Source organism: Ylistrum balloti, unplaced genomic scaffold, assembly GCF_031769215.1.
Source record: "Ylistrum balloti isolate Yb309-2 unplaced genomic scaffold, AGI_CSIRO_Ybal_v1 Utg370826, whole genome shotgun sequence".
Classification (NCBI taxonomy): Eukaryota; Metazoa; Mollusca; class Bivalvia; order Pectinida; family Pectinidae; genus Ylistrum; species Ylistrum balloti.
In genome coordinates this window covers 32,120-41,599 of record NW_026782477.1, presented here as the reverse complement: position 1 = coordinate 41,599, position 9,480 = coordinate 32,120, and the positions used below count along the sequence as shown (strand labels likewise).

Here is a 9,480-nt window from a genome sequence, read left to right as displayed (position 1 = left end):
ATACTTCACCTAACAAATAAATTGTATTTTATGCAAATTGTCTTGCATTAATCGCGTAAAAATACATTTTATTTTCAAAGGTCTGGAATAACTTTACGCATACCTGATGTATTGTCCGTGGTAGAGATTTGAGAAGCTATCGAAACTCTTCCGCGATATTTTCTAGGCGCCTTGCTGATGGTCAGACCATCATTTTTGATACTGCATCCTCTATGACCTTTTTAGATTATTTTTCCCAGTAATATCTCCACCTCTGTTTATGAACCCGTTTGATGACAGTTCCAATGCTATCTGCTATGACGTACCATTTTAATCTATTTTGTTAATATACCCATTTAACATTTGTCTTTTACCTTTATGTTTGTTTAGTGTAATTTCCTTCTGGATTGCTGTGTTTTAACCGTTTGGTGGCCTTAATGACCTTTTGTGTGTTGACGGGCCGATAAGAATGTCATAATGATGATGATGATAATTGCTGATTAAAGATAAAAAATATTATGTCATATTGAGTTACTAGTTTGTAATCCGAAAGATGATTTCGCATATTACCGTAAAGGACGTGAAAAGGTAAGATGTCACCTGCATCCAACAATAACACCCCTCGCGCGCTTACATCTGGGCCAAAAAGAATGATTAGTATCAGTTTAAATTCCGGTTACAACATAGCTGCTTAGTAGTGTACACATAATTCTTGCTCTGCGTTTTTCAGACAAGTTTTGCCATTCCTAGGTGTTGAAATATGTTGACAGCTCGCCAGTAGTTACATTGTTTTGTCAGTAATATTAACATGAACATGATTTTTGAAAATTATTTTGTAAAAGTGTGAAAGGAAATTGGAGGAGGTGACTTTGAAAATAAATGATGAAAAGATATTTGAAATTTTGAAAATGAAACTCGGGATTATGACTATTGCCTATTCTATAACCAAATCAAAAGCTATGAAAATTCAAGAAAGGAATTTGGAATCAGAAATTGAAATATTAGAAGAAATCATTAACATTGAGCAAAGCAGTGAAGTTTATGAAGCTGTGGAAGGGAAGAAAATCAGTTGGTAATATTCGTACATAAAAGCCGTCCTATTTTTAGGACTTGGGTCTGTAGGGAGTAGTTATATTTTTCCTATCCCCAATGTTCCACAAATAGCCTTAAAGAGTCCAGATTCGAGCTATCGACCCTGGTCTGTTTGAATGGATATTGGGGGTTCCGAACCGGCATATAAATTCTGTCACAAGTTTATCGGCAACGGTTTGAACAGTATGTTTAGGTACACTATACGCTTGAACCCACTTAGAAAAGTATTCTGCTGCTAGAATAATGTAACTATTTCCATTTTCTGTCGTTTGAAGCCCACCCAGGATATTAACAGCAGCACGCTCCAATGGAGTCCCTATAGAACCAGAAGGGGTCAGAGGGACACGACCTCGTGATGTACAAAGCTTCCTACGGGCACAAGAATCACAAGTATTATACCGATTTTGCAGTCCGCGACTAAGCAAGGCCAACAAAACCTTTTCTGGATCATATCAGTTGTTCTATCTCGACCAAGATGCCATAACGTCCTTAAGATGTGGAGGTGATGTAAAATGTCCTCACTTATACATGTTGATTTTGGTTCTCTGCTTAACAGATCTTTTCTACACAGAACTCCTTGTTCATCTATGAAAAGCAATTCCCACATATGGTAGTTTTCTAATTGCTGAAGGAAATGATCCAAATATAGACTTCCTTTAAGGGTATATGCTTCCTTAGGATTATGTCCCCTTCCTGCCAGTCCTTAAATCGTTCAGGACCTCAGGCATTTAACCAGATTTTCAAATCTGTTTTATTTCCTTCCACAGGTACTTCATAGGAGCTGTCTGAGGTGTCATGAGTTCCTGGATATGACCCCAAAAACAAAAGACTGCTAGGAGGAGTTTTACAGGATCAGGGGAGATAACAGGCGCAGACGAGACATCTGACTTTAGGGGCCTACAAGTTGGACAGTAAACCCTAGACGCTGGACACACTGGAAAGCGTGACAAACTGTCAGCATTGCCATGCTTGTAACTTACCCTGTGCTGGATCTCTATATCATATAAATCAAGGACAGACAACCACTTAGAAATTCTTCAGCCAAGTAAGAGAGGCATGATCTGTTCTGACGATGAAAGGCCTTCCCCATGTTTAAAGTATTTTACAAATGTTACTACTGCTAGCAGTTCCCTGTGAGTTGTGCAATAGTTTGACTGGGCCGTGTTCCGTGTCCTACTTCCATGGACGATAATTGTTTCTTCTCCATTCTATATTTGAGAGAGAACTGCACCAAAACCTGTCAAAGTGGCGTCGGTATCTAGGATAAACTTCCAAATTCCCGCGGGATAACTCAGCATTGGGGCAGTTGTAAGGAGACTCTTAAGGGTTTCAAATGAACGTTCACATTTCTCACCCCAAATGAACTTGTTATTCTTCCTTGTGAGAATAGTGAGCGGTTAAGCCAATATTGTCTATGAATCTACTATAGTAACCAGCTACTATCAGAAAACCCCTGACCTTACTTACGTTAAATTTTTGGCCAAAAGTTATAACATCATCAAAAGAGCACAAACACTTAATACTGGGAGGGTTAAAGTGGTTTAACTGCATAAATCTAGAATAGGTAGCACGGGCATTACATTAAACTTAATCAGTCCCTTGTTGTTTTTCCTTATCCGCAAGATTAATTTTACATTGCCAGTAGTCATTGACCAAATCTAGGGTGTTAAGCCATTTTGTCCCAGATCATGTATTTAATGTATCATCTTTCCTAAGAAGAGGAAAGACACCCTTCCTGGTGATAGAGTTCAACTTCCTATAATCAGTACAAAAGCGGACTGAGCCGTCTTTCCTAGATACTAATACAACAGGGGCTGCCTATGGACCATTGCTAGGCTGTATGATACCAAGCATTTTGTTTAATTCCTACTCAAGTATTACTTTCTGACATGGATAGATACACTGTGCAGGTATTCTAATTAGGCGCCCATCCCCGGTGTCTTTATTGTGCTCAACCACCCGAGTTTTACCTATATATCTTCACATTCCGCTCTCAGATCTGTAGCTTGACTTTTCTCTAAAGGTGTCAGTTCCGATGAGAACTGGTCGAATGTTTCTAAATACTCGGGCAGGGTTCAAAAGACTTTTTTATCTGCTTCTAGATGATGAACTTCTTTCACTGAAGTCAACTCCCCTATTGCGATGTATCTTAATACTCTGATCACTAAGGTTCATGACAGAGAAATTTATCTTATTCAATTAAGAATTGACTAATACTTTTGCCATCATTAACTCTGGATCGGCAACAAATGTATTTGGCCTTATACTTTTTCAAGAGTCTCCGTGTAAATATGTCTTTTGTTCATATTTTGACCTTGCTTTCATTACATTTGAGTTTGATTATGTTGACGTGTTCACTATTAGTGATAAGGAACGGGGAATTATTAAACTATATCATATCAGGTCTTCCATCCATTGCAGATTGAAACATAGCACACGGTTACTGCCCTCCGCTGTTACAGATACTCAAAAGTGAAATGCATTTTTTTCAAAACAGTAGGGAACCATACTTATACAATGGAATTTTGCTCAAAATTATGTCAATTTCTATGAACCGCTCTTGTTGGCCATTGTTTTCGAGGGTTACAATATTAAGTTAATACTTGTCCTCTTCTATGCGAGGCCGATCACATGGGAAACGTTGTAGTTCAATAGTCAGGACGGACGCAATTTTAGTTCTACTGATGAAATGTTTGTTTTTAATTAATGGTATATATATCCATGATCACGTTATACCTATAACGTGATGTAATTATTGAAGCGTTACTAACTTCTCAGTAAATATGCAATTACATTGTCGACCTACGTTTTGTTGTCACTTTGGCTTAATGGTATTGATACATAGTAAATTGAACGTTACTGTTATTTGAGATCATGCAAATATAGCCGTGTCCGTGATGGGCTCTCATCATTCATTAGTGAATTTGATTTGAAGTAAAATCAATGCAGGTACTCCTGGACTTCAAGGTAGAGTAAACACGACCTAGATATTCTCGATACGTCGGATTGACAATTAAGAACACAACAACTATAATATGATTAACAAACTGCAACTTATTTGAAACGTATTCAAAGCGGTACATAACGGTCCCAAGTCAATAATAGCCCACCAATGTTTGAAAATGAAACTAAGCTAACCTTCGCAGTTACCACAACATTATTAAGGACGGACCTTCCGCTGATCGTTCTTGAAATTGCAGTTAGAATATTCATTTTTTACATTTATATTATGATGCTTCAAGTGATAATAATAAGGTTGCCGCGGCCATGGTTACACAAGATGAAGCTTATGGCTATATTTGAATATATTCAAGCAAAGTAATGAGAGATGCTATCTATTCAGCCTCTCTTTCTGTACTACAAAATCAAAAGAGATATTTTAATATGTTAATCGTTATGTATTAATACTGCAGTCAAATTTAATTATAACCAATTTCAATGCACATTTGATTTTGATTCGATATACGGGTATTTCAATGTATAGTTAGAAAGAAGGGAAGTACAATTTGAAACAAACTTTGTTGTAAGCCAAGCTATGTCTAACGACGGCATAACGTTACGAGTTTCAAATAAGCCAAATATAAAGAAATATACAAACAAATGACGTTTTATTCCAAAGGGTTAAATGTTATATAATATCCAAACGTATGTCAGCAGTTCATTCTCTCTCTCCAACACTCCTTCCTTCCTAAGATTTTTTTCCCGATAACGCCTGTCAGTAATCTCATCTACAAATAACTGCATTGAGTGTATCGCGCTGAATGTGTCGTCGGAAATGTTAGATTTTACCTTAAGAAAACGGGACAATTTCCCGAAGTGCTTAGGCCGATTTTAATGTTGGCACTGGCTGAGAACAGCTGTGTTCTGTTCCTCTGCTTCCTCAGTATCGGAATCCTGTTTTACAACACATCTCACGACATCGTCCTCAGAAATTTCAGCAGTGTTAACTAGATTGTTGTCAACATTCACAAAGTCGGCCATTGACACAGTCACGTGATTATCCTCGCTCTCATTTCTTCTTTTGCGGATCGATTCAATGAGGCGCACTTCGTCATCTTCATCTACATTAATGCCATCCGTTTCACCATTTCTAATTAAAAATAGCTGCTATAGTACAACCATGGAGAAGATCAAATTAAGATATTCAACTGAATCAAACAGCTGTTTCGTCAAGTTAATAAATAACGCTTATATTGATGACCAAACGTGGTCGTTAAAAAGTAAAAAGATATAAATATTTGTCAAGTTAATAAACTTATATTTCCCAAAAAGTCAATAAACTTATTTTTCACAAAGAACAATTTCCAGTAATCATAAAAGCAAGTCAGGTACATGAAGATATGTGAAATTTATGGAAATCCTTGCTGTTACATATATGGAGAGACATTCTGATAGAGTGGTAGCTGGCATGCATGACTATCCACGGTACAGCAAGGCTGCATTGCGTACATGTTTGTATGCTTCATTAAACACCTGACATAAGAAATACAATAACAAAGGAAATAAAACGTGTCATCATAATACGAACTCAAATTTTAAAAACCCTAGGGTAAAATATGTTCAAATCAAAAATTGACACAGATTCCTGCAAAAGTAGACATGTATAGGTGTTCTGAAAGGGTAAGCATATTCTGCTTCATCCACAATATCCGCCATGCAACTCTTAAAACAATTTAAGTAACGTCACATTTCCAGATGGGAACGCGGTAAACAACGATGTAAACAATAACTGCACAAAGCATAGCGTAATGACCTCGATATCTTACTAGATACGAAATATTTCAAATTATGTAATCCACAATTCAACAGAATGTATAGTTCTCAATAAGCACATATATGGAAGGAACGGATGAATAATAGAAAGGTACAAACAGTTTATCGTGGTATTAGAAATACCATTTAATCAACTATCATTAGTAGATCTTGTGTCCTACGTGCCGTAGAAACTAATCAGTACAGGCCTAGCTTTTGTTCTTTTATCTAGCCCGGGCATTGCTTTTTTATATTTAACCAATGTATTTACACTGTTGTGTATATTGAATTCATTTAAATACATATGACAAAAATGTCCTGTTCTTGTAATTTACTGGAAGAGCTACTAGAAAATGATTATTTTATCGCACGAATGCATGTGGTTGTGTGGATTTTTACTCGACACACAGTTTATTGAACATTTAAACACATATTCACGGAGACAGTCACCTGAAATAAAAATACAATATCTTAATATAGAGCTTACGCGCATAAATGTGTAACACCCAATATTCAGTAAAGATTTAAATATTTATAGACATTTATTAACTTGTATATTTTATCATGGAGAATTATATATTTACACTGACAACTCTTGTTTTGACCTCACCCTGTGATATACAGAACCTGTCCATGTATGTACGTAATTATGACCTAATATATTAAATAGTTAAATTACGGTCGGTCAACTAGATGAAAGTACAATTTTACATAATATTTTAGTACGAGTAATATTTAAATTTAGTTTTAAATATTTTTAGTTTAATCAACACTTACCTGCACTGTGGCAGTAATGCACACAGGCAATATCAGTGAGTGTATACAGTATTAAGCCTGTACACAGGACAGCGGCCTGGTGCACAGCGCAAGTATTAACATATACATGTACACGGTATATATTACATTAATTAAATTACTGTCCAAACTATATATATAACTACATGTATATATAAGTTTGACCACCGTGACAATTATATCGATTTACTTTAATGTATAGTTATTTATATGCGAAGTCCACTCGAGACATTTTTTATCGTAACGTTAAATACCGTTTTTGAAACTGTTGAGATTTTTAAAATACTAGGTTATTTTACAGATGTTGGTCTTTATAATAGACTATGATTATACAATAATTTCAGATTTTAAGCATTTGTTTTTTACCTTTTAGTTTGTTTGATGTTATTCCCTTTTCGGATCGCTGTGTGTTTTACCGGTTGATGGCCCTAATGATCTTTTATTTGTTGACGGGGCGTTAAGACTGTACTAATAAAAGTAAATACAATCCCTATCATTACTGACTACTATGAGGCCATTACTCAAAATGTAAATTTGATTTCCTAATTGTGAAACAGGTATGGACGTCAGTACAGGTTAATGTGAAAATCGTGGATATTTGACTTACCATTTTCTCTGCAACATACGATCGCCTTTATTTTGCCACAATAAGCACAAATTGCAAAAATCTTGAAACGAATTTTCTAAATATGAAACCATCCAAAAACCAAAAAATTGGAATCCAACAATTCAATCAGATAATTCTCTTCAAAGCTAACAGTGGCGCTGATTGAAGCCCAGATATCTTTTCAATGAAAAAGTTCAGAATGGACAGCAGATCCAGGATACTTAACGTCAAAGTAATATAGCTATGGAGTTCATTGTCATATTTCTCGATTGAATACTTCATATTGAGGAACAGTGGCGTATGGCCTACTCGTTTTTATGCTGATCTACTTAAGACATGCTACACGATTTCCTCTCGCAAACAATTAGTTATGTTGTCAAATGACAAAATACTATATCAACAATGCTACAAACAGAAATATTGTAGACCCCATTACGAGGCAAAATGTTATCACAAACATGATCATATCGAGTTTTTTAATTTTCCGATTGGGATCATCAGCATCCTTTTCGTCAATATTATATTTTTGTGGTGACGGAAAGACTGCCGCACTATATCGTGTTTTTCGTGACGATTCCTTTCTTAAGAAACCATTGCTATAATTACTATTGAAAAAGTGAAAGTCTGACTCGTCTCCTTGACAACCCTCGGTTTTGGAACTTTCACCAATAGCAATGTTTTCCTCGATACCATCCTTGTATCCTTGGAGCCGAAGAGATATACTATGATCCTTCAAGTCCTCGCTTTTTGTGTACACGCTTCTGTTTATTTCTTCTTCATTTTTATTAGCAGAAACATTGACAAAGTGGTATTTATTGTCTTCTCTATCTTTCATTCTCCATATATATATTGACATGACGATTCCAAACACACTCATTCCGAGCTGAACGACAAGGTAGATTGACAGATAGGATATGGTAGTGGACATCTTCGGCATTGTATCATTAAACACGGTTAGAAACACGGTGAAGGACAAGAGAACAGATATACACAGGGTCACCTTCTCACCAGAATTAGCCGGAAGTAGAAACACTAGCGTGTTCAAGAAGGAGAGCATGACGACTGGAGCAAGAGTGTTTAGAATCGGATGTAGAGAACGGCGTTTAAGATATATATGATACCGTATCCAGGAGGTGTTATATCCAGGACTTTTGTTTGCCTCCACCATTGTGCGAGTAATCTCCCATTCCCCATTTTCGACATAATTTGAAATATCTAGTCCTTTTCCAGAGTCTGTCAGTTGTTGTGTCCATGCTGTAGTATGCCATGCACCAACACGTAAGTTACACACCTGATCATCAAAAGGATACCGTCGAATGTCGATACTACATCTTGTAACATACTCATTTCCTGGGTACCATGACACACGGCCGTCCTGGAACAGAATCACATGTTGTCCATCACTGATGGTCTGTGGATCTTCAACAGTGTCGTATATACTGATGTCCGGATACCATATGTCTTTTTTTGGAATCAACAAACTTTCCACGTCCTCGCTCAATATGAGGAATTCATCTACCCAGGATATTTCAAACCAGGCAATAAAACGCATCGTTTGTAATCTTTCATTGATTTCACCAAGGACGTTCAAATGGAATGTTATATTAACTAATACACTACGAGATAAGTCCTTCCTCGGTTTATACACTGACGAATAATTTTTGAACATGTCTGATAATTCTACTGCATAGGGTAATATGCTTCCAGACACGCAGTACATCAAACAGGGTAGAAGTGAATACAAGCAAATCAGCGGTTTAGTTCGGTTAAGCATTGTTCTGACGCGATAGCATTAATGCTTTGATATCGAAGAAATATTAGATTGCAGCGTCGTATAAATACAAATAGTCAGTGATTCTAGATATCGAGTATTGTCCACCTATAATCAATCTCGGCCTACAACATGACGTTTATGGACGTTGGATAATGGGTTTCTGTGCCCTATATCAGCACTCTGAATTGATATTGACGAGGTGTCTATTATTTTAAGACAGATACAGTTACTGATGTGTAAATATATAATTAACGATACTCTATAGGATAAATCCGTCTTCCCGGTGAATTATCTGTAGAGTGGACAGCGAGTACGGGGGCTTGGAACTGTACTGAACACACCTGTAATGTAAACATGTTCCAGAATCATTAATAATACTTAAATCATGTTGTTAGTGTACGCTATCCTATAAACTGTCCGTATATAGTCGTAGTATTGACTTGTTTTAGACATTATAACAAGTGTGATTGATAATTTTTCC

At 36.4% G+C, this 9,480-nt stretch overlaps 1 protein-coding gene across 1 annotated transcript; it reads right to left on the bottom strand.

Annotated features, from left to right (window-relative positions):
* Positions 1–4,902: 4,902 nt before the first annotated feature.
* On the bottom strand, positions 4,903–8,777 carry LOC132558789 (neuronal acetylcholine receptor subunit alpha-3-like). Its single transcript, XM_060223396.1, has 2 exons — positions 7,684–8,777; positions 4,903–5,161 (listed from the first exon to the last, which is right to left on the bottom strand). The coding sequence occupies exons 1-2, from the start codon at positions 8,775–8,777 to the stop codon at positions 4,903–4,905; spliced, it is 1,353 nt and encodes a 450-aa protein (XP_060079379.1).
* Positions 8,778–9,480: the final 703 nt, after the last annotated feature.

What these genes read in the sequence shown, in the direction of transcription:
- LOC132558789 (XM_060223396.1), bottom strand. Translation starts at nt 8,777, where the DNA reads ATGCGTTTTATTGCCTGGTTTGAAATATCCTGGGTAGATGAATTCCTC. An exon ending in AAAAAACTCGATATGATCAT is followed by an intron (nt 5,162 to 7,683) that starts GTTTGTGATAAC and finishes ATTTTTAATTAG; the next exon opens with AAATGGTGAAACGGATGGCA.